This window comes from Lacerta agilis, chromosome 5 (genome assembly GCF_009819535.1).
Source record: "Lacerta agilis isolate rLacAgi1 chromosome 5, rLacAgi1.pri, whole genome shotgun sequence".
Taxonomy (NCBI): Eukaryota; Metazoa; Chordata; class Lepidosauria; order Squamata; family Lacertidae; genus Lacerta; species Lacerta agilis.
In genome coordinates this window covers 75,997,044-76,023,449 of record NC_046316.1, presented here as the reverse complement: position 1 = coordinate 76,023,449, position 26,406 = coordinate 75,997,044, and the positions used below count along the sequence as shown (strand labels likewise).

The 26,406-nt window shown below is 40.1% G+C and overlaps 1 protein-coding gene across 2 annotated transcripts in view; it reads right to left on the bottom strand.

The window, feature by feature from the left end:
• The window catches only part of RSRC1 (arginine and serine rich coiled-coil 1), a 167,031-nt gene extending 143,541 nt beyond the window's left edge, over window positions 1–23,490 (bottom strand). For both annotated transcript variants that reach the window (XM_033150528.1, XM_033150527.1), the window contains exons 1-3: window positions 23,357–23,490; window positions 20,448–20,638; window positions 10,854–10,979 (exon numbers count right to left, since the gene is read on the bottom strand). In XM_033150528.1, coding sequence (XP_033006419.1) covers window positions 10,854–10,979; window positions 20,448–20,629 — 308 coding nt within the window. In that variant the 5' untranslated portion in view covers window positions 20,630–20,638; window positions 23,357–23,490. The remainder of the gene's footprint in view (window positions 1–10,853; window positions 10,980–20,447; window positions 20,639–23,356) is intronic.
• Between the last annotated feature and the right edge of the window lie 2,916 nt (window positions 23,491–26,406).

Sequence of the window (26,406 nt, the reverse complement as noted above, 5' to 3'; positions counted from 1 at the left end):
TAAGCACCTCCTGCTCTACATGGGTAGTATTCAACTACGTTTTACTTACAGTAAACCCACAGAAACAAATGAACATGACTAGGTCCATTAATTTCAATAGGTCTACTCTAAGTAAAACTTAGCTTAATACTACCCATTGTATTTAGTACATTAATGACACTTTGATTATAGAAACAATCAATTATAATATAGTATAACAATATGGTATGAAGAATAAAAATGATGCTACTTTTAAAACTCAAGTTTTGTTTTCTATAACCACCAAGATCATAAGCTTTGGCATACCATTCTATTGTGGAGCTTGTCATATAAGCCAAACTAAATTTAAGGAGAATAGGGTCAAATGAAACCAGAGACTCTTAGTACAGATACTGCAGTATCTTAGATTTCGTAAGTTTTGTTCTATGTTCAGAAAGAAAGCAATCTAAATGTTTCTCTGCTGTTCTTCGTAATCCTTCTATTTAAAGAAACACGCACCCTAAAACAGCTTGCAAAGAACTATCCTTATTACTTAAATAGTGCACCTGGGGTGCCTATATCTATACATATCTATATCTATATACACACACACACACATATTATGATTCTCAGCCATATTTAATACCAAATTGACAGTACTTATGCATCATAATTTTTAGCTTTTTCGTGCCAATGAAAGGCATCAAAGCAGCTGTCACTAGCAGCTTCTGTCCTTATTGATAACTTAAGAGTCCTTGGCTGTGCCTTATGAAGTTTAATTTCCCTAAGCGGTCAATTAGATCTTACTAATATCCTCATTGATGGTTTGATGCTCAAGGATAGCATGTAAACTTTTACTTCAGCCCTTTATTATTTTATTACATTCAAGATGACAAACTTTTTCTTACTTGCTTTGAGTCTTCCGAACTATAGCCAATTGTTCTTAAAAGAAATTTATGTGCTATAACCTTTCCATACAATTCCAACTCTAAAACAAATCTTTTCAATAAAATACTGACAATTAATACATCTACCAATATGTATTCTGCTAGGTCCTAATTATTTGTTTTAAATAAAACAAAAAGTACAGCAGAATATTTAAAATGCATATGCAAGTCCCTATGGGAAAAATTAATGAGAAGCATTTGCCTCCCCAAAGCAAAGAAGTTGCAGGTCCCTCTTGAAAAGTGTGTTTGTTAAATTTATATACAGTACCGCCCTTCATCCGAGGATCACAGGGTGGTTTACAAATATAAAAACACAAAAATGCATAACCTAATAACAAACAAAGCAATAATTCACCCCAATACCACATGCATATATAACTCTTCAAGAAAGGTATGTATTGTGAGAACAAGATGCTGGACAAGACAGGCTATTGGCCTGATCCAGAAGGTGGTTCTTATGTTCAAGGTAAGTCTGTGGTATGAATAGACTATGTTAAGATGACAGAGGCACTGCTGAATTTCCCTTTCTGACATCACTGTGGAATGATGCTCTAGATCAGTGGTTCATGATGGAAAAGGTTTGGGAACCATTGCTCTAGAAGGGCCTCCAGCCACCATCCCGCATGTACACAGTAGACCATGTACAATCTTTGGATTCCAGATGTGTTGAAAATTTGCTATTTCTCATTTGGTTACTACCACATCCCAAAGAGTGCCCAAATCCATTTAATATGGAACTGTATCAAACATTTCTTTTAGGTAATGAAACCTCTTACAGCATAAATTGTTTTTACCTGAACACTGATTTTTTTTTAAATAAAAAGAAGCTATTTAGATACGTAAATTGTATTAAAAGATGCTAGTGCAAGTACTGAATTTAAATACCAACCATATAGCAGGTTTAAGAAATCCTGTTAGCATATCATGGGGAAATTATTGCACCTTGCAGCTGTGATCTCAGGTGTAAGAAGGTCATTTTGATTTTCTTCCAATCAGTTAAAAAATAATTTGAAATTTAGATGTGCATTTTAAAATAACCTATTTGGCTTTTTAGGTCACATCAGAAAGAAAGAACTGGAAGCTTCATCCCATGTATTTTAGTTTTAACAGCTATAGTTCAAGCTTAAATAATATTTTACTATATGACTTCAACAGGCCTGATTTTTTTTTTTAAAGTGGTGACAAGCACATCCTATTTTTTCAGTAGAATAAAATTTATGAGCTTTAAAAGGCTTTGTGGTTTTTAAAATATGAAATAAAATGTTTGACTAATCTGGCATTTATTCTAGGTTTCCACTGATTTCAGTGAATATTTGTTAATCCAAAGCAACTAAAATGTGTAGTCTCTGAAAGATTGTATATTCACCATCATTAGCTTGGTGCATGTTGTTTTCCATGTACAATTACTATCATTTTTATGGTGGTGCTCTTTCTAAAAGTAGGGTTGCTGCTCTCTTAAAAAGGGACCATACCTACTGAAAACATTTGCTACTATAGCGGAATCTGGTCTGTAAGCTACTTCAAGCATATATGGAGAGGGAATAAGGGATAAAATGAGTAGGATCATTACATAATATGAATAGCTGAAACTACTGCTGCTTTATGGAAAAGACATACCATAATTCAATGTGCAAGGTTTTGGATGTCTCCACCATCAGTTGTCCAATTCATACAACCACCAAAACCAGCCTTTACACAGACAATGATTATCAAATTATCGGCAACTACAAACTGCTAATGTTTTTGGGTGACAGGAAACATTCAAAGATTTGGGTTTTCTACTCCTTAATTCCCACCTATAGCCTGGTTCAGACACTTATATACAATGAGGCAGTTCAGACATAATGTCAAAACATGATTTGGCATTAAATAAGTCAGTCTTGAGCTCATTCACTTCCTCCTTCTTTCACATGATCCTGTTATCTCCCTGACTTCTATTACATCCAACCTGAGCAAACTATGGTTTGCCCAAACCAAAAACTTGTCATAATTGCACTCAAACTGATCAAAAATATTCTATGCCTCAACTGTACGTGCATAGCTTTTCCCCTCAACAAAAGTAATGTAAGTAGTCTCTATATGGCTGTGTCATATGTTACATTGCAATGTGCACATACATTTCCATATGTGTCCATACTTTCTCACCATACCTCAAGAAATAGCTATTCAGAAAAACACCGACATTTTTATTGAGTCTTCTCAAACTAAAGTCTTGACAACTTGTGGCTGCTAATAAATTTGTTTCTCTGTTTAGATGATAAAGAAACTAATAGCATCAAAGAACATGATTGGGAAAGCTCTTCATCCATGGACTACTTTAAAAAGATGCTGTAGGTCAATATACCATAACGGATTCTCCTGATAAACTTGCAAATTATATGCTCCAAGGGAAATGTAAAAGGATAATGAAGTGTGTGTTTGTTTGTTTGTTTGTTTGTCTGTCTCTCTTTTTGCAAAGTAGTACAATAACCAAAACAACCAGTATTACACATGTAGGGTTGTCATGAGTAAGTTCCTTGCTTAAACAATTTATACACATTTCTATGTAACATGTAAGAAAGCAGTAGCAATTGGAAACTGCCAAATAACAGCTTCTTGCAATGATCAGGACAATTGGTACATGAGAACTGTATTCTCAAATGACAGAAAAAGACTGGGTAGCTAACAAGACTACACTTCAGAATTGTATTAAAGTAGTTTTTCACCACATGAAAGTGGGTTTTCAGAAATAACTACATACCATTAAGAAGCAAGGGTCACATCAAAAGCAAGAATTCCTTCCCTATTTGTGGGACAGAAGATTTCTTTTCAACACCTCTGGGCAATTAGCTAGCCATCGGAAACCAAACGCAATCATACAATGAATACTTCTAACTGGTAGTGCTACCAAAGCTATCAATTATGTCACTGCAGAGCTCATCAATGAAGAAAATTTTAACTAAGGATTTTGACCATCTAAACTCCAAATCAGTCTACATATGATTCGACTTCTTAATCTTTCATGGCACTGTCAGCTCTCTTTGGAATTCTTTCCAAAATGTCAACATCATTCTTGAACTGTGGTGCCATAGAACAGAAACCCAAGCGCAACTAAAGTCTCCCTGATCTAAATGGTAGCAAACAGCTGAGAGAAGCTAGCCAGGGGGCACCTGCTGTACAAGCCAGAGAGGAGCCCCAGCTGACTAAGCATCTCAGCCCCAGTGACAAACAAGATAACAAAATAAAAGCAGCCAAGCAAGATGCTGAAGATGTCAACCCAATTTACAGCTGCTGTGAAAAAGCCAAATTCCATGTTAGGAGTCATTAGGAAAGGGGCCAATGTCATAAGTGTGGTATCTCCTTAGCCCATATGTGCCCACTCAACCGCTTCAATGTGTAGAACAGGTACTGTTTGTTACAGGTGCCACATAACACTCATTCCAATTCACAATTGCAAGAAATCAATCTTTTAGTGTGGTGGCACTCACACTTTGGAACTCCGTTTACTGACGTTAGGCAGGCACCTTCAGTGCACTCTTTGATGCACCTGCTTCAAACATATTTGTATAGGCAAGCCCGGGGGTCAGCAACCTGCGGCTCCGGAGCCGCATGCGGCTCTTTTACACAGCTGCCGCGGCTCCGGGACTCCGGGGCGGATACGCCCGCCCACTTCTCCAGCTGGCAGTGACCGCCCTCCAGCTGGCCGGCGGCCCGCCCTCCGGAGGCTGAGGGCGCTGCTCAGGGGCGTACCCAGGATCACCTGGCCTTGAACAGCGGGGCAGCGGGGCTCGGAGGCGGTGGGGACGCAGTAGAGGTGGCGCAGCTCAGCCGAGGGCTCTGGCGGGGAGCGCGCCTGAGGTGCGCACGCTCCTTCGGGAAGAGATGGAGCTGGGCGAGCGGGAGGGGGAACTTTGAAGACCCCACCTCCGCCTCCGAAGCAGGCGCCCATGGGAGAGGCCGCCCCCCGAGCCTGCCTGGCGGGACCAACCCTGCCCAGCTCCGGGAGTCTTCCTAGCATGGGAGGCGGCCTTGGGGCGGACAGGGGAGCTCCAGGGTCGGCGGGACCCCGCGGCATCCAGAGGCAGCTGGGAGGCGGGACGGGATGCGGGCAGGAAGGGGGTCTTCAGACGCGTCCCCGCACGGGCACTGGAGGCCAGGACTCCTTGACTGGGTCGTGGGACCGCGGGGAGGGCTGGCCGCAGTTCCTCTCGGAAGGCTGCTGGCTGCTGAGTCGAGGCGATGACGAGGTAGGCAGCTGCGGGCTGGGCCAGGGGCGGCGGGTGGCGGGCGAGGGGGGAAGCCCTCTTTTTAAAAATGGTTGAGGAAGCGGCGCCTGTTTCCCTGCCGCTGCCTCCTTCACTCCTGGTTCCGCTCGCAGCCTCAGACCGCGCTCTCGCGGGCGCGCGTCTCTCTCCGCCCCGGAGCAAGGCCAGGACGTTTTGCAGTTTTTCCTCTGTCCTGAGTGTGTGTTAGGGGAGCCTTGACAAAGCACCTGTTGGCGTGGAAGAGAGGAGTCCTAACTTGGATCTGTGTTCATGTGCAAAATCTATCGCCATTGTCATTAAGGGGGCAGGGAACTCCCCTAAAAAGGTTTGAACACTACGAACTACTACAGCCACCTGTATGCAAGTCAGCACAAACATCACAGGCTTCTCTGGTGCAATTCTGTGCTTTATTTAGCAAGAGAGGAGGTTGGAAGAGGTGAACATAGCCTCTGGTCTGGAATATTAAGGGTAAAAGACACTAAGATTATTGTAAAAGCCAGCAGTCTTCAATAAGTCATAGGACAAACATTTAACACAAGTGTGCAGTTGAGGACTCATTTTTTAAAAAAAACAACAACAAATCAAATATTTGTATGCTGTTGCAACCCACCTTGGATCAGGCTGTGACCTGGTAGTGGTCCCCAGGGTGGATAAAAATGAATGATTTTTTTATTTAAATCGGATTTTTTTTTAATTTAAATCGGATTTTTTAAAATTTAAATCAGATTTTTAAAAATAAAATGCAGTGTTATATTTGTTTTAAATGTCGCAATGGTTTTGCGGCTCCCAGTTTTTTTTCCCCCCTTTGGAAACTGGTCCAAGTGGCTCTTTTGGTCTTAAAGGTTGCAGACCCCTGGGCAAGCCTATAGAAGTTGACAAGTTCTAATCACTTTTGCTATTTTATATACAGTGGTACCTCGACTTACGAAGATAATCCGTTCCGAAGGCGCCCTCGTAAGCCGAAATCTTCGTAAGTCGAAGGCGCCATCTCGGAACGGGAAAAAACTTCGCAAGTCGAAAAAACCGCATTGAAAACCTCAAGGTATTGAAAAGTCGAGGTATCGTGCCGCCGCTTTCCCTTTGTAACTCGAAAATTTCATAAGCGGCGGCCATTTTTTCACTTCGGGAACTGATTCGGAAGTCGAAAACGTCGTAAGTCGAGTCGTTCGTAAGTCAAGGTACCACTGTATATTTATACACACACACAGAGAGAGAGTTTTATTGATAATTTCAACATTTCTTGTAAACTGCTTAAGAAGTTTTATTACAATCAAGTTGTATATAAATTTTATTTAATAGAACAAAGTAATAAATATATACAAATCCATAGTGAGGCCATACTTGGAATACAGTTTAAGCTTCGGGTTGCTTCAACTCACGAAGGATACTGTAGACCTAGAAAAGGTACGGAAAGGGCAACCAAAATGATGAAAGAGTTGGAGTAACTATGGTGAAAGGTTACATTTGGAGCTTTTTAGTTTAGAAAAACAGCAAGTAACTCAGAGTGGGAGACATGGTAGAGGTGTAGATTATGCATGTTACAGAAAAAGTGTATAGGAAGAAGTATTTCTCTCACGATAGCAGAAGCCAGGAACATCCAATAAAGCAGAATGTTGGAAAGTTTGGGAAAGATAAAAGTACGTACTTCTTCACACTTCTAGCCATAATGGCTATGCCTACCTGCACTATTGGAGGCAGTTTGCCTTTTTAGGAATCACAAGAGGGGAGAATACTGTTGCTCCCCATGAATATCTGGTTAGCCATGGTGAGAACAGGATACTGAATTAGACAGACCTTTGACCTGATCCAGAAGGCTCTTCCTATGTTCTTATCTGATGCCTATAGTGATACTTATTTACCTACATACACTAGTATTGAATGTTACATTTGATGTTCATATCTGGGAAATTGTTAAATGTAAGCTCTAATTCCATAGGAGAAGACATTAATCCAAGTAGTATGAGGAAACATGAAAGATTTATAATACATATATAATGTTGGCAGTAATGACTTCACATCCAGAAACTTAATTACCCTCAAATTTCAGCAGTTTATGCAAATTTCTGTATTTTATTGCATACATTACAAAATTTGTCCCTGTTTACCCAAAGTTTTAAACTTAAGACAGTTTATTACCATATAAGACATAGAATTAAAAAATAGTGTATTATACCATATTTAGAGCACAAAACTGCTGAAAATACAGAATATGACTGCACTCTTTGTTTTACTCTAATGAATGCCTTGAGAATTCAAGAATTACATTATGCAACATATATGCATGACATATGAAACAAATTCTACAATTAATAGAAATAAATAACACCACCAGGAATACCTCAATTCTGTATGCATGTGCAAACTGTATAGAATTCTAATGCTACCATCCAGAACACATAATAGCCTAATAAGAACTGCCGTATCCTAATCTTCACACGGCAATAATTTCAAACTGATATTATTATTCTCATTTCCTTGAATAATATCCATACTCCAGGGTCATTTTCCTTCTCATATTCAATATTGTGCATGCTTGTATCAAGATTCCTTTCTTCATATCCTGTCACAGTATCAATCACTGCCTCCTGTCCACTCAATCCACTTTTGATTTATCAGCCGCCGTCTTTCTGGACTCCATAACTCGACCCAAACCATTTTAACAAGACATTGACAAATAGCACTCAGTATCGCATCAACCTGTTCCACTTAGTAAACTAAGAAACACTAACTGTGACATCTCTGCATAAGTATTCTATTCTATTCCCCAGACTGATGTATATTAATGAGGAGATGGTATTTGAAATGCTTCTTCCACATCAGCATCTAATATGATCAAATTAGGAAATGGGATGATTTATTAAATTTTGTAGAGCTGAAATATTTCTTTATATCACTATATCTGTGGTTTCAGAAAGTGAGCTGTTGCTTTCAATTTTTCTGCTGAGGATGTGCCCGCATTTCACAGACGAATTATTGTCTTTAAAAAGATTGCAAGAAGACGAAATGTTATTAAGCAAATGCTCAGTAAAACAAACTAAATCAGTTTTAAAATTCCTAATTTAATGTAAATCTTGGTTGTTTTGCTGAAATTCAGTTTGTGATCTTATTAAGTCTTATTTGCATTGTACTGTTTTGCTGTAGGACAATTTTGAATCTATAGCATAACTAGGGAGCCTCAATTCTTGACCTGAGGTACAACTAAAATAAAATAAATAAATGTAATATGAACACATCTGTCTTTTGGGTGAAGAAAATCTGTGTTACTTGATATGTAAGGTGTGGGTTTTTTTTAACAAATGAGGTTTTTTATGAATTAAGAATTTGCATTTCAGACTGATTCATGTGTCCAACACTTTGCACAGTTAAGTGTTTAATCATTTAAGGCTCTAATTTCTATTAGAAAAATACTAAAACCTGGAAGCAGCACTCAATAAAAATATATTATATTGCAAGTATCATGATTTTTATGCGAGGCTCAAAATTCTCAATTCAAAATATCTGAATATGTGTTATATAAAGCCTTGATATTCTCCTGTTTTCAGTAGTTCTGAGACTCCTTTTCCTCACAGACCCACCAAAACCCAAACTTGAGTCACTTTCAAAAGAATGGGTAAGACAGTTTCATTTTAAATGTCTTTTGGTGGTCTGGATTGAACTTTAAACTAGGACTGAGTTTTACAGGATACTCTATTTAGATATTTTTTTAAAAAAAATAGACAAACCTTATTAATGGAACATACTATATATAAACTAATTTTGTATCTCCCCTCAGAGAAGAATTCTTAATGAACTCCAAAAGTGCTTTTTATCTATGGACTGACACTCTGAAAACTTATGAAGTATAGAGCTCAATGTACATCTCCTTAAAGGGGCAACACATAAAACTAGCTACGTTGTACTGTTTATCAATGGAACTAACTAGCCACACATATAGCCAGAATATAAGAATGGGAAGACAATCTACCAGTTACCCATGTAATCATAAGGGCACAAAGTAATAAAAATAGCAAGAAATGAGCTATCGTTAGTATTCTCAACACAGTGAAGATATTTTAAGTCCACTTTCCCAGTCTGCAATGACACCGAAGACCAGTACTGTACAGATCCTCAACTACAGATAGGGTTCTGTTCCACATCAACCAAAAAATTGCAGAAATTCATCACTTAACAACATTCATTTGGAAATGGTCTCATTTATTTATTGACTTATTCACCCAATTTATATCCCACTTTTCAATCTGAACAGACATCTGGAATGCTTTGTGATTCAAACCATTTACAGATCCACAGATCATCACAAATCCATTTACAACCTCATGTGCAGAATTATTGCTTTCCAGTAGAAGAAATCGAGGAGTCATCAAAATCCAGTCACATATTTCAAAGATTAGCTTCCAATGGTTTCCCAAGTCTTGCCCTTTTCACTCGCACATGTGGAAGTTGCTTCCCTATGATAGCAGCAGCTGTGCTGCATGTGTCTATATTGCAACTACATGGGTATGGCCAATTATGTGGCTCTTTCTTAGCCAATCTGCCCCACATACATACCACTGTCATGGTAGATAACAATAAGGAAAAAAGATTTCTACACAGTTGTGTGTATGAGTGAAAAAGTCTCCAGTTGCAACTATCACTGAAAGAGCCTCCTTGCTCACAGGTTGTTTTATTCATTCTCAATCCATTGCCCCACAACAGGAGCATAAATCTCCCGTCTTCAAAATTGTATGTACTCTTCCTTGATATTTCCTTCAGAAAATAAATGTGCTATTTTACTGCCAACAAGGAAATATTTTAAAATATTAGGCTGACAAAAAATTAGTCTCAGTGTGTTGAGCATGCTGACAGTCAATGGCTCTTTCCATCAGGGATAACACATTTACATCCATCAACTTTCTTGGGCTAAAACAAAATAAACTACTGTATTTTTCTTCATGTGAAATATAGCTCTAACCTTCTACTACAATCACCAAAATAAAATGTTTAAAAATGTTTATTTTTTAAATTAAGGTATTTATATACCACCTAATGTAAATACCAAAGTTTCTAAGCAGTTATTTACAAACACTTGTATATACATTTAGTCACACACATTTCTCATGCTTCTTACTTAAAATACTAAATCATCAGTGGCCATAGCTATGGTTTCTGCAGAACAACTGGATTTTTGTGATTCTGTTTATAGAGCCATTAACAGATAACGTTTCATATGCTGATTCTGATTTCCTACATACAGAGGTCTTATTGTCGGTAATACCTTGTGTGGGTCACCTCCTTCATGCTGAAAGCACAACTGCAGTTCCATACAGCTCTGTCTGACACTCACAAATTCAAATATGCGTATTTAAACTGAGAACTACAAAGTACTACTTTATTTGAATTTCATCCCGAGTCCAACAGTTGGTTTAGCGCATACCTGTATGCTAGTAACATTAGCGTGACTACCCTGCAAAACAAGTATTTCTTATTGTTTTGCCCTACTATGGCAGTGTATATACCACACACCCTATTAGTCACTTGTAATACTGAACTGCTTTAAGTTTAAACTCCGGGATAGGAAGGTCAAGCTAATTCAACCTTTTGCATTGACGCTACATAACTCTCTAAAGTTAATATAACTATCACTGTAGACAACAAGGCAAGAGAATACAGAGTAAAGTATATATTATCTGGTCAGTCTTATTCTCTGAGGGCAAAATGGTCATACCTTCTTGTTCTGCTCTTTGATCTTGATCTCTGAGACCGATATAATTTTCCTCGGTCTCTTGAACGGCTCCGGCTCCGTTTTCTCTTGGATCCATATGAAGAGCTGCTGCTAGATCGATGCCTGTGCCTAAAACAGTAACAGATATTGCCAGAAAGCCCATCAGTGGAGCATAATAAAGTTCACATTTTGCACTTGCACTGCCACTGATCTAGGCTTTCTGCATATATACAGTGAAAACAAAAACTAAAAAGAAATATACATATACATGGGACAGAAACCTGCTCAGTCTTTAAGATCATCTTCCTAAACCCTTCTCCTGATGCCTTCAAAGTAATATGGCTGACAACTGAAAATAAGGCCTTCTCTGTAGCAGCATACCGCATATGGAACTCCCACCCCGGATATGTTTATTTGGTACCTACTTTGTTAAGTTTTAGGCACCAGATGAAAATAGTTTTCTTTGCCTATGCTTTAATAGACTACAATGGGCTATCACTGTCGTATGGAATTTTAATACTCTTCATTTATTGCTTAATTCAATTCAATTTGGGATATATATCCTCCTATAAATTAAAGAAAATAAATCATAAATAAATATTTATAAGATTTTACTCCAACGCAAGTCTAGGAAATAGTTCTATATATAGCAAAGAGGGGTGCAATTACACAGTTCCTGGTATAAGAGCAAGAAATAAAGATGTACTATAAAGAATACAATTTCAATCTATGTAGTATTAAAACGTATTTAGTACTTTTCCTATTTTTGTACGTACTAACTTACTAAGTAAGAAATGTTACTGTAATGCTTATGTTTTGTTATGTCATTGGCACTGTGATGCTACAAATGCCCATGATTTTCAGATTCCATATCCATTTTTGCAGAAAATGTCCTAAACACAGCAAGTTCAAGATCATCACAGCTTTTGGCAAAACAAAAAGTGAAGACTAGACAATAAGGCTGGTTCGCAACAGTGAAAAGTAAACATGTACTCTTGTAAATCCTCCCAACACAAAATTTTAGATCATCCCATGCATTTTTATGGAGATTATACAGCATTACGCCAGTCTCAGATGATTTCATAAAGTATTTTTTCCCACTAGGCCCTTACTACTTAGAGAGGTACTTCCTTTGGGAAATATGAAGTAAATTTAAGTTATCATCAGTTCATAGAATGCATCTCTGTCCTCCCAGCAGGTTTATTCTACTGTATATAAAGAGGTGCTTCCCACTGGAGAACAATGCAGTACTGTCAATTGGGGCATGCACATGGGCTAGCCAATACAATTGTTCTTGTCTTTTAAATCAAAACACATATGCACAATGGCCAAGTCTGCATAAAATCACATTAAAAATCACTGCACCCATGTCTGTAGAACAGTGCTTCCCAACAGGAAGTTACAGCAAAGGTTAACCTGTTTAAATTGCCCCACAAACCCTCTCCTTCCCTATTCTGCTGAGAAAGGTAGAAATGGCTACAACGACCAGCACTTCTTCCAATGAGGCAAAGTAAATGAGGTCAAGTCCAGACAAGCCAAAGCACAGCAGAGCAATAGGCAGCTCTCAGTGGACTCTGCTGGGTAAAGTATCAAGGACCAGGGTCACCTGAAGTCTTAAGGTAGCTGGCAAAGCATTCTGTTCCAGTGGTTCTGGCCCCCTTGGAGAGCTATATGTTGGGCGGGTCTGTTGCTCAGAGCTTTCCAAACTGTGTGTTGCAGCACACTAGTGTGTCAGCTGCAGTGTGTAGATGTGTCACGCAAATGTTCCCCATGCTCCTCCAAGGCTGGAAAGGGGTTAGTTTAACCCAGGCTTCCTCAACCTCAGCCTTCCAGATGTTTTGAGACTACAATTCCCAGCATCCCTGACCACTGGTCCTGCTAGCTAGGGATCTTGGGAGTTGTAGGCCAAAAACATCCAGAGGGCCGAGGCTGAGGAAGCATGGTTTAACCTCTGGTTTGCTGGTAAAACTCAATTACTCTGTCGTGAAATGATGAAAGTCTAAAAAGTGTGTCACCAACATGAAAAGTTTGGAACGCTCTGTTGTAGCTGATTCTGAGTTTGTATGCTCCTGTGGAGCAGGAGAAGCTAGTGGAAAGTCACTCCCAGGATACGATGAAGGGAGAGACATGTTTTCAGACAAGGTCAGTTTATAGGGGGTGCTGAGTGTCCCCACCAAGTGGGGCTACTTCTGAGTCCTCCAATCCTGAGTCATCCTCAAGGCAACATGACACTTCCTAGCTGAATTCTGCATTTAACTGTATACAGAAGCTCCATCCTTTCTTCCTAGGTTGCACAGCACACACTAAATCACACTGCTGTTTTTTGTTTGTTTTTTAAGCTGGGGAGGGGGGGTGTCATTTTCCACATTAAATAAGACCAGCATTAGAAATGGCATGAACTCCTTCATGCACCTTCTGTTTCTGGATGGATACTCAATGCAGTATTCAGTGAAGTAGTGCCATTACTACAGGGACTTTCAGCTGAGCAACAGCTCTCTCCAATGACCTACTCACTTCCACCCCTGAAGAAGAAAAAAATAGGTTCAAGAAGGAAAAGGAAATTCCCAGGCCACTTAATATGATTTATCTCTGTAGGCATAACTGCCATAAATATTCCGTAAGTCCTGAAAGCTGGATAGGTTGGGGGGGGTGGGGAGGAACTTACTTGCTTACTGTATTTACAAAACTGAGTACTCCTGCAAACCTCCAGAATTTTCTGAGTATGTGGAAACCACTATCTTATTTGGGGTGGCCCTGTTTGGCTTCCAAACTGGCAGAAGCTCAATCACCCAATTTCATTATTTAAAAGAATGATAAAACTAATAAATTTTTATTTAAAAAAAAACTAATAAATTTTTATAAAATAAAAAAATATTTAAAAGAATGATATTCAAGCAAAAACTAATTGTACATCATCTGACTGGAAGCTTGGTTAATCAACAAGGAAACTGGAGTTAGATTCTGCAAGACATACTTTGCAAACAATATGTCTCATGGCATGGTGTTCTACAATGTTCTCAATGGCTTACTCTATTTAAAGACATATTTATCTTTATCTGTGAAGAACTGGAATTTATTTACTAAATGAAAAAAACAGTTGCTTTTATCAATCACCATAATTTAATTCTTCAAAGATCAAGCAGAATCCAGCATAACCTTGAGATTTTATATTATCTTAACAGCCAGGGGTGTATCCTACACTGAGGTCAAGACAGAGGTGCTAGCCAAATCCTCAAAGCAAATACTTAGATCTTTCTGGATTCAAATAAGCCAGCTGGTTCTCATCCAGCCTCCAGGGTTTCTTCAAGCTTGGTGTTATCTGTCAGATAGTCATATCTGCACTGTAAGAGAGATATTCATAAAGCTGCGTGTCATCTGCATAATGTTGGCATTGCAGTTGATATTATCCCACTATGTCCCTTTAGGGGATACATGTCAATATTAAAAGCAGGACCAGGAAAAACAAATGTGAAGGCATTCTACCTATCAGAACTTTCTGAAGAAAATATTTCCTGTAACTATCACCTATGATTAACTATAAAGAAATTAACCAGATTTATTGAATTTTATTCTACCATAAGATCCAGATATAGTTACAACATTACGTTGCCATCTAAAATTCTGAACAGGCAATTTTATCTTCTATAAAATAACGTCTGATATCCTAGTCTGGTCATTTCTCCTTAATTTACTTTGCCAACATAGCTGAAAATTTTACTGTCTGAAAACTGGGAGGCAATAGACTGTGTTGGGAAAACCTACAATATTTTACATGGGAGAGAATCTCTAAATTATATTTTTAAAAATACCACCCATCTAGTGCCCATGCATAGCTGACAACAATTTCAAGTCACAATACAAGCAAACTATATTAAAATAACAATGATATATCCCAAAATGTGATAGAACTGTATTTATGTATGCCACAACAGCAGCTAGAATTTTGATAGCTAAAAACTGGAAGACAGAGGAACTACCAACGATTGAAGAATGGCAGATGAAAATGATGGACTATATGGAACTTGCTGAGATTACTGGGAAACTCCGTGACCAGAGGGACGACGCAGTAGGAGAAGAATGGAAGAAATTTAAATTGTATTTGAAAAAGTATAGTAAGATTGAAATCTAGAAGGAACTTGGAATAAAAGTTAGACTGCAGATTTAGAATTATATTAAGTGTTAAGGAAATGTGAAATAATGAATTAAGATAATAGGTGAAGAAATGGATAAGATTTTTTTGGAAAATATGTTTTGTATAATGTAAAGAAATTACTAAAGATGAATGACAATGAACGCAGAAAGGGCAGACGAGAGGAAGTCAAACAACAATGTTAAGGGAAGAAGCAGTTTTTAAACAAATAACTTTTTGTTCTTTTGTTTTTGTAGTTTGTAGTTTGTAATAGTTTTCTTTTATTTTTGTAAGGTATTTGTAATTGTTGTATTGGTTTGTTTTAGGTATTTTGTTGATGTTTGGAAAAAGTTAATAAATACATTTTAAAAAATAACAATGATATAGCAATAAAAAGACATGAAATACATTAAACATTCATTTACAAACTACAATGGCAGAATCACAGGTATAAATGACCTGTGTAATAGCTCAGTAGGTAGAGCGTAAGACTCTTAATCTTAGGATTGTGGGTTCTAGCCTCATGTTGGTCAAAAGATTCCTGCATTGCAGGCAGTTGATGACCCTTGTGGTTCCTTCCAATGCTATGATTCTATGAATCCATTCTATGAGTTCTTATTTAGCAGGCAAAAGCTTGTCAGAATAAAAATGTATTTCTTTACTAGCTGATGAAAGACAATCAGAGAGGAGGCCGGCCACGCTTCATGAACAAAGGTAATACCGGTGGGGCTACTAAAGAAACCATGTCTCTCGATATCATCAATTATTATTTATTACTGGTATTTATTTTATTTCTATACCGCCCTATACCCGAAGGTCTCAACCATATGTCACAACCCTACGTGGAACACAGAAAAAGGCCTCTCCTTAATTTTAGGAAGTGGACAGAATGACATGGAAAGAGGCAATTCCTCAGGTATCCTGGGCCTAAGCCCTCAAGTAAATTGGCAGTGAGCACAGATGTTGCACCATAGTCCCATGGATGTGTGTCCACATCCTTGCTGCTGCTTTCTGGATCCACTGCAGTTAGCTTCCCAAAGACTCTTCATAGGGTGGACCCATGCACAGCACATTGCCCAATCACAATGTAACAAGCTGGATGTAAAGTTGTATCCAGGAATATTCAACTGCAAATGTGATTTTTCAATGGGACTACATCCGCATCCAAAACTCACTTAATCCCTACTACAGATTCTGTCTTCCTCCTGACCAGGAGCATGTCTGTCTTTCTACATTGTGCAACAGTTTGTCAGCCCTCATTCAGCCCATGACCACCTCCAGGCACCCAGTCAGAACCACAGAAACTTCTCAAAACAAAATAGAAAATTCTTTCCAGTAGCACCTTAGAGACCAACTGAGTTTGTTCTTGGTATGAGCTTTCGCACGAAAGCTCATACCAAGAACAAACTCAGTTGGTCTCTAAGGTGCTACTGGAAAGAATTTTCTATTTTGTTTCGACTATGGCAGACCAGCATGGCTACCCACCTGTAACAGAAACTTCTCAAGTACTTAACGAAAGAGTGAAAAGGAGTCAAGTGTCATCCAATAACAATGCACTCCAAACCCTCAGGCACCAGGCTGAGTTAAGGGTAGCATAGGAAAACAAAACTGTTTTACCCAGCTCATGGAAGACATCAATAGCCAGTAGTCTGATCCTCATACTCATCTCAGAGCTATTTGTGGGTCTAACAATCAATACAAATTACGGAAAGGCTTTCGTTTTGTTTCTTTTTTAAAAAAGAAACCTACCTGTTTGTTAAGTCTGGCACCAGAGGTCCTTCTCTAAATATCCCTGCCGATCTGTAGGCTTTCTTAATAATAATTACTATTATTTAAATGTCACCACCTGACTGGGTTGCCCGGAGAGTCATGTTTTAGAACGTTTCCCCCAAAAAAGATTGCCCAGGATTTGTAATTTAATGTTGCTATGATAACTGCTTTTGTTTTGATGTTCTTGATCTGTTTTATATTTGTTTTATGGTTCTCTTTTGTAGGCTACTTTGGAAAACTGGATTAATAAAATTATGTTGTTAAAAATTTAATTTTAAAAAAATACTGAAAGGGACAGATATTGCAATATTTCAGAGGCCTGGAAGAAGAAAAAATTTATAATGTGGGAGAACAGAAGTGAGAGTGACAAGCAAAGTTACTATCTAGAAATACAACAAAATGACAATGCAATGACAGTGCAGGTCCTAAAAAATCAGGGACATCATCTCCAAAGGTTCAGGCAAACAATCTTAACTCATTATCCAATGAGTCATACATTTCTTATACACATTTTGATATTACAGTCCAATCATCTGACAAGCATAACAATGTGATCATGAGGAATAACCATATCTGAAAAGAAATGAAAGTAAAAAGAGGAAGGAAGCAGCTAAGGTAAAGGTGCAGAACGAAGAGATTAAATAATGCCAGAAGCAATGGTCCATGCACAAGGGGCCTGGAAAAGAAAGGTGGGCAAATCCAGCAGAGAAGGAATGATGCGACTTACATTCACCCATCCACTGAGCTGCAGCCCAGCTTCATAGTTCCATACACATTCCTACCCTTGGTGGGCATCTTGCTAGAATATAAGTACTGGCTCATTTCTGTCCATTTTCAAAGAGGACATCAAACAGCAGAGGCAAAATTGCTTTGATTCTACTCTACAACAGGATATTGAAGGAGATTATACACTGGTGCCCCGCTAGACGAATGCCTCGCTAGACGGAAAACTCGCTAGACGAACGGCATTCACTAGCGGAAGGCTGCCCCGCAAGACGAAAATGTCAATGGGGCTGCCTCGCAAGACGGGGGGGGGGGGGAAATTGTTTTTTTTGGCGTGAAAACCTCCGCGGCTCCATTGCCGCTTTGCTAGACAAAAAAATCGCTCTACGAAGACACTCGTAGAACGAATTATTTTCGTCTAGTGGGGCACCACTGTATAGTGTGAGCGGGGTTCTGTCTCAGTCTGAAATGTATTACTCTCAGAGAGGGAACAGTTTAAGAGTGGCTGGGGTATAAATAAGTTGTTGTTGCTGCTGTTGTTGTTGTTGTTGTTGTTATTATTATTATTATTATCTAAATGCTACATACAAGCATCACATCTATAAAGCCTGGTGGGTCTTTACAGATAAGATTCTTTTTAAAAAAAAAATCCACCCTACACAAACATACAAACCCTGTGACTGCCAAATTGAAAAAGTTCAGAAGACATGCAAGTAAATAGAGCACTAGGCTGATGCTTCATCTTTTTGAAGCTAAATGCTTCATATTAAGAGCTGACTGTGGCACTGTGGGTTAAACCACTGAGCCTAGGGCTTGCCGATCAGAAGGTCGGCTGTTTGAATCCCCATGACGGGGTGAGCTCCCGTTGCTTGGTCCCTGCTCCTGCCAACCTAGCAGTTCGAAAGCACGTCAAAGTGCAAGTAGATAAATAGGCACCACTCCAGTGGGAAGATAAATGGCATTTCCATGCGCTGCTCTGGTTCGCCAGAAGCGGCTTAGTCATGTTGGCCACATGACCTGGAAGCTGTACGCCAGCTCCCTCGGCCAATAAAGCGAGATGAGCACCGCAACCCCAGAGTCGTCCGTGACTGGACCTAATGGTCAGGGGTCCCTTTACCTAAAATGTTGGAGAAGCTAACAATGCCAAAATAGGATTAACACTGAATAATTACATTCATTGGAACTCACTAGATATTAATTTTAAAAGTATACACTAATAACATATATGTAAAATTATTTTCAGCCTTCATATTGGTGTCTATATGTTGCCTCCTAGATCAAAAACAGCATGTCTCCAAATACCATTTCTTGGGCCACAGAAAAATAGGGCTACCGCATCCATGACCTTGTACTGAACATGTCCTAGGCATCCAGTTAGCCATGGCTGAAAACAGAATACTGAACTAGGCCTCTAAGAAATCCAGCAAGTCTCTTCTTATGCTCTTATACATCCAGGTGTTAGAAATTATCTAACATGTTAGTGGAAATCTGGTAAAATTACACCCTAGAGTTATATTGTTGAATATTTAGACAAACAAGCTTCTCTTTCATTCCATCTAACCAATTTTGGATTTGTAAAAAATGGCCCCCCAAAATTGCTAGATATTGGAACAAGTTTCTGTTCATTTAGCCAGGAACGATTTATCAACATTCTTGAAACTACCAAGTTGAATGGACAGATTATGTGCAAAGGAAAAAAGAATACATCCGTCAATTCTATTTTCTGAGAAATGGACACTATTGTCTACTGGAAAACACATAATAATTTCCTAATTTTGGACTGAGAAACTTTCTTATAAATATTTGTTTCTTTTCAACTAAAATATAAAAAGAAACATCAAAAGCCATAAGAATGACTGTTAATGATATTATGCTCAGCAAGAAGTAAGCTTTCTTTCATTGTCATTATATTTTTGCTGAAATTTCAGTAATGTACAAGTTTTATTTTTTACCAGTAATATGGTAGTTCCTCAATACCAAATACAAACTTACAAAGTGATTACTATTACACAGATAAGGAAAGGAACCACCCTAGATAAAAAGCAGGTGGATGCTGTTTCTGAACTTGGAAAAGTAATAATCACTAAATGAGCAGGAATAAAGAGCATGACAAGAAACAAATTTAAGGGAGCTTTATGAAAAACATAATCAGGGAGCTGTCAGGTGGGTGAGATTGGGCCACATTCCAATCACAGGAATTAATACGTAAACAACAGATGTCCCAAATTATGTCCACAAATTTATACTAACCAGAGAGCAATAAGGGGACTTAATTCCTGATCCTCTCCTTCCACATAACCCGGTGGCATATCCAGATTCAACCACATACGCCTGTAATCCAGTTTGTTTGGACACAGCTGAAGCAGCATCCTATGCAAGCCAAATAAGGCAGAGCCAACCTGCATTACCCACTTTGGATTGAAAATCTGGTTGATTGTTAGTGTTGCCCCCAGTATATGGAATGCAGCACTGCACCCATGCAATAATCCAAAACCACTTCAGTGCACACTGGATGATGTGCAAGAAACAACCAGCAGCTCTACCTTCCTCTCCACTAGTGCCTCAATCCAAAAGGTATTGCCTTTTGGAGTAGAGCACTCACACAGTAGCCCTGGATGAACACCAGAGCAAGGGGGATGGATATTTTGTTTCTTTGTGCCTTTGCTGGATCTTTATGCCACAACGACTGATTTGCATGGGGTTACATTCCTGACCCCCACCCCATGCATCAGTGCAGCGCACATAAGCTCTCCCTGCCCACCCCATTCCACCCCCTTTTCGAGTCACATGTGGGTTGTCGCTATGCGTGCGTGCATGGTCACATGTCAACTGGACACACGTAAATTGGTCATTGCCTGTATATGCCATTATCTACAGCAAAATGTTGGATCAAGCTGTGAATTATGCCTGCTAAATATTTTAAGTAGCCTTTTCTACAAACACTTTCAAAACCCAATACAAATTTATTCATTTACCTCTTTTCATATGAATGCGAACGAAACTGGAGATCTCGAGACCGTGACCTTGACTTCCTTCCTGATTTTTTACGGCTGTAAGTTCTGCTATCAGAAGAACTGCTTGAAGATGACCTCCTACGGTGTTTCTTTTTTCTCTTGCTTCTACTCTCTTCTTCGGTGTCTGATGAGCGGCGACCCATTTTAACAAGCTATTTTTTAAAAAAGACAAAAGTACTGTAAACATCAGATGAAATCTTAAACATTATCATAGAAAGCCTGCTGTACCCTTACCAATTTCCATGCACCAGTATTCAGTTTAGACCTGCTCTCTTGTAACACCTTTTCCAAAGCTGCAAACAACAATCCTGATCATATTTACTTTTATCACTGAAATTAAGAGAGCTTGCTTCTAAGTAACTGTCCTTAGGAATGGTAATTGGGAACCCCCAATTGTGTGAAGCAAGTTTCATTTTTTCCTTGGGGAAGATGGGGAAAAGCTTCCACCCTAACAAATGGGTGTTGTCTTGGAAGTCCTAGTACAGTGGTACCTCAGGTTAAGAACTTAATTCATTCCGGAGGTCCGTTCTTAACCTGAAACTGTTCTTAACCTGAGGTTCCACTTTAGCTAATGGGGCCTCCCCCTGCTGCCGTTCCGCTGTTGCACAATTTCTGTTCTCATTCTGAAGCAAAGTTCTTAACCCGAGGTACTATTTCTGGGTTAGTGGAGTCTGTAACCTGAAGCGTCTGTAACCCAAGGTACCACTGTATGTTCAAGCACTTATTCCCAGGTACAGTACTTATGCATAAGATTCCAGCTTTAAATAAACTATTACCTCCATTAAAGTTTGGTGCAATTATGATGAACATAAACAAGGCAAGAAACTTGGCCTTACACTCAGTAAAAATTGAAGAATGGAATAAGGAGGACTAAAGAGGACATTTTTCTAAGAATCTAACCTTCTGGAATGAAGGAAAGTGTTTGGAAGAAGAGAAACTAATACAGTATACAATACTAAAACAAGAATCGCCAGTTTTTAGAAGATACATGTCAAAAATAGCACAGGCAGTAGGAGCTAGCTTTATTCAACTTGTGAACCTATGTAAATTTACCTGGAAGTAAATTATTATTATTATCATACACATCACTAATAATAACAATAACATACCCTTCACCCTTAAGTCCAATGGCAGGTTATAACAACTTAAAATATAACGTTAGGAACAATTTTAAAAGAACACAATCACAAAAAGGTGGGTCTTAAAAATATACATCTCAGATGTCAAAGGCCAAAGAGGTACGTCTTCAGCATTCAGTGAAACCTACATACTGAAGCTGCTAGGTGCACCTTTGTGGGGAGAGAATTCTACAACTTAGGGGCTGCCACAATGCTCTCTCTTCAAGCCACCACCACCAGGGTGGCAGAACCACCCAGAGCATTTTGAATTGGAACCATAAATGAACTGACAATCAATGCAGCTCTTTTAAAACAGGACTTATATGTAATCTAAATGAAACCCCATTGACCTCAACCAGAATCTCTTCCAAATAATCATGCAACTGGAGGATCATGGTTAATTTGTTCTCATATATACTGCCAAATTAGGGACAAAACAAAATAGATGTGGCATCTGACAAAGCAAGCCACATGCAGTTGGGAAGTGAAGCTGCAGCACCTTTCACTCCCCCCCCCCCAAAAAAAAGTACTGTAATCCTCTTCCAATAAATTGACTTGCCACACAGGTTACTGGTGCAACTAGGCAAGTGGGGGGTGGGGTGCGGGACATGACACAAGTGTAAAAAGAACCATGCATGGTGTGGTGAAAGCGGAGAGGGAGCTGTTTTCCTCCCTCTCTCACATCTCCCTCTGGTTGAGACCATCCACTGGATCTGAATGTCCATACAGGGCAAACATAGAAGAGCTACTTCTTTCACGCAATGCCTAAGTCATAGGGAAGTCACTCCCCAAAGTTGTAGTGAGGCCACCATCTTGGGAGGGCTTTGAAAGAGCAGCAGACTTTCATCCATGGACATTAGCTGCATTAGGCCCCTGGATCCTACTCTGGGTGCAGGCAGTATGTCTGTGAGTTGTTCACTTAGGAATAACAAGTGCAGAGGGTGTGTCCTGCTCTGCTAGCAGGCTTCCTACAGGCAAATTGGCTGTCCACTACAAGAACAGGATGCTGGGCTAGATGGGCCTTTTTTCTGATCCAGCTGAGTTCTTCTGTTGCTCTCTTTCAACATGCCCAGTGCTGGGTGAGACACGGGGGCATCCACTTCAGGGCCCGGGGGGGGGAGGCTTTTGGCACGAAACTGCCAGGGCCCTAAGACGTCTGCCGAGGGTAGGCTTCCTCAACCTCGGCCCTCCAGATGTTTTGAGACTACAATTCCCAGCATCCCTGACCACTGGTCCTGCTAGCTAGAGATGATGGGAGTTGTAGGCCAAAAACATCTGGAGGGCCGAGGTTGAGGAAGCCTGGCCCAGAGTCTTAAAAACTGTTTGGGAGAGGCGTTTTCAGAGAAAGGCAGTTCCCCTCCCCCTCCCATCCTTCTAATTCCGATAGGCCGGAGGAGATGCGAGAGCGAAAGCCCACGCGAGCACAGTTGTAGGAGGCAGCGCCAAAATGACGAGAGCGAGGCCTCCCCTCGCTAAAGCCAGCAGGGGACGGTGAGCTTGGCGCTCCGCATACGCCAAACACCCCCACCCACCGAGCCGAGGCCTAAGGAAGGCTTGCCCCGCTTCCCGCGACAGAGATGGCAAGGCCGGAGAGGCGCCTGCGAACTAGGCCGCAGCGGTTCCCTCCTGCGAAACCCGCTCCAACACCCACGCACCCCTTGGGCATTGTTTTTGTTTCGGTCCCCGAGGCTTAAGGCCCAACGGCACCACCGCAACCATAGCAACCGGGGCCACCGGCGCGAGCCCATTTACCTCCGAAGCCGGCGCGCCCGCCGAAGGCCGCTGAGCTTCCGTAGTTTCAGCTTCGGCGCCTCCTTCCGCCTCCCAGGCCTGACTAGACGATCCCCGGAACTCATCTATTCACGCAGCCCAGCCGAAGAGCGCCGAATGCATCGATTAGAAAGGCCACTTTTTCCCCCTCTTCCCTCCCTCCCCCCCACCCCAGTCTAGTAGACTAGCTAGCTCGCTATTCGGCGTTCTTCCGCTTTCTTTGCTTTTCCTTATTTAAGCAACATTGCTGACCACATAAACAAATCTAATTAATTGGTCCTCGTAGGGATATTTTTTCCCTTTAAAAAAAAATGACGATGATGCGGGTGCGAGTTGTCATTCATGCCCTTTCTTTCTTTATTCCTTACCTTCTCCCTCCACCCCACACCCGCCTCCTCCCCAGGAAAGAAAGCGGCGTGGGAGGTGGGGGAGGACCCGGAATAAATCACAGATTTCTGTCTGTATAAGGTGCGCTGTGATTAAAACTGCAGTGATTTATCTGCAAATTGCTTTTAAAAAAAAAAAACACCCTGCAATTTTCCTTCCTTGGAAATGATGGGCTTTCTAAGGTTAGGTGCAAATTAGTTTCCCAGTTGAGACTATTTAAGGGTTGTGATGGTTGCGGAAGGAGGGGAGTTTAGACGCCCCGTTGGAGGAGGACGTAAGAATAAAATTTATCGTTTTTCATTTAAGCTAAGAGTAATTAAAGAAGCTGGCTCTTTCCTGGAATTCATGCTACATTGACATATCCCCCCCCCCCGACTCTCTGAGAAAACCATTTCCTTTCTTTGCTGTAAAGACGAGACGCTTTTGTCTGACAGGGGTAAAAGTAGCCGCTGTTTGCTTTGCTCTGGATGGCTTCTGGGTGGTGGGTCAAGAAGAATAGGCCCCGGTCTTCAAACTGCCCGGTGCGGCAGCGCTACGTTTATTCACAGGGAGCTGAAATGCTGTGCTCAATGGGGCAAAGGAGGTCCTGGGTTTTTTTTAGATGGGAGATCAGAACATAATCCCGCAAGGAAACTTAATGCATTCACGCATATGCTTAAATTTCAGGCATCCGGGCTTAAACTTTGATTCAAAGCAACAAATCCTTTTTTTTTCCAGACTTCAGCTGCGATCCTAAATGTACTTGCTTCTACACTTCATGCTCTCGAGGTTCCAAGTGGTGGTTTGGATTATATCAGAGCAAACCCACTGCTTTCGGCAAAAAGTAAATGTTGTGTCCGGAATTTCTTACACCTCCTGAGTTTATTTCACGCAAATTTGCTGGAGTTAACAATTCAGCAGTCTAGGTGATGGGTTGTTGAGACTCTTAACTTGCTTACAGTTATACCAAATTTACGGTGCAATCCTATACATGTCTCCTCAGAAGTAAGGGCTATTGAATTTAATGGAACTTACTCCCAGGTAAGTGTGTATAGGATTGCTTGCGCCCTGAATCAGACATCTAGCTCTGATAATTCTGGCATATATTGGCTATTCTATGCAGACTTTCCCGGGATCATGCTTTCCAGTGGAAAGTATAGTGGGCTACCTAATCATGCATAGGAGTGAAAAATACCGTGAGTATACATTTAATTTACACGTTTCTGGATTCCACAGAGTGATGCATAATCATGCTTCTCTATCCTATAATCAAATTCCACAGGAAGCATCCACTTTACTTGTGTCTTGTCCTTTTTGTATATTATTATTTTTAAAATCTCTGTTTTTTGTGTGTATCGACGGTACTGAAAAGTGGAATCCACGTGGGGGTGTCAAAAATTTGCATAAAACTGAATTTTGCCATTTAAAAAGGGAGGCCCAGCCAGTTAATTATCTGAAAAAGATTGGTCTCCGAAAGTTTAGCACTTGGTGCCTCCAGTAGAAGTATGCTGTAGAAGTTTAATTGAAAACAGTGGGGATTGTTTTGAAGTGATGTATTATTCACTTGAATGTTGTTAGCCATTCTTTCATTTTCCAATTCTTTTTCCGTTAGAATAACTATGTATGCTTCTTTTAGCTTTTCGGCCATAAACAATTCCCTCCTAGGCGATAGAACATAACAGTACACATTTCTAACGGGCTTAACAGCAACCACCACAAAGAGTTAAGAAGATGCTCACGTAATTTTCCTACAAATTTTTTAAAAGTTCATCGTTTGCCTGAACTACATGCAAAAGAAATCACATATTTTAAGCACCTTTTGAGAAGCACCCTTTCCCGTCACATATTGGAAAAGTGATTCAGTTTTGTTTTGTTGTTAATTAACTCATAATCCGGACTTGGAGTAGTTTGCAGAACCACTCTGTCCAAGGTGTAAAGTCTGCGCCCGCTGCGACCCCCCCCCCAAGAAAGCGTTAAATTCAAATATCTGGACATAATGAGGTTAAAGAAAGGAGAGAGAACAAACTAGCAATACATATTCCAACCTCGAGTTTTAAAAGATCCTCCCATTTTCCAGGTGAGAAAATGGAAATAGGCGGTTGTTTTCAAACTACATTTGGACAAGTGCACTCTGCAGCGCGACTGTCAAACTATTTACTAAGAGGGAAGGCCCACTACACCCCCCAAAAAAGTCTAAACTGTGAGCTCAAGCTTTCAAGTCAGTTCTGTTAATTCCGAGACCAACTTCTCAAACCTGTTTTGCAATCCTGTCCTTTTACTGCCCCCCGAGTTCAATGGAACTTAACTCCCAAGCGAATGTGCATCGGATTGCAACCTAAGATTTTCCCAGGTCCTGAAGAAGAGACTGGCCAGATTTCCCCAAATCATTCATGTATCTCAGATCATATATGAATTCATGTATTTTAGTTGTTGTTTTTTTGAAGAGCATTGATAATCCACCCCAGAGAGAAAATAACAAAAAAAAAAAAACCAAAACAACATGAAGAATAAAAGCCTAAAGCAAAATGCAGCAACAGCAATCTAATTCACGGCAAAATCACAACAGAAGCTTTAATCTCTCGGCATTTTACAGCCCCGACCGTTAGAAAACAGGAACGGTTTCCCCTCTCTCCATATAACCCGAGCGCATCTCCAGGCTAAACTGA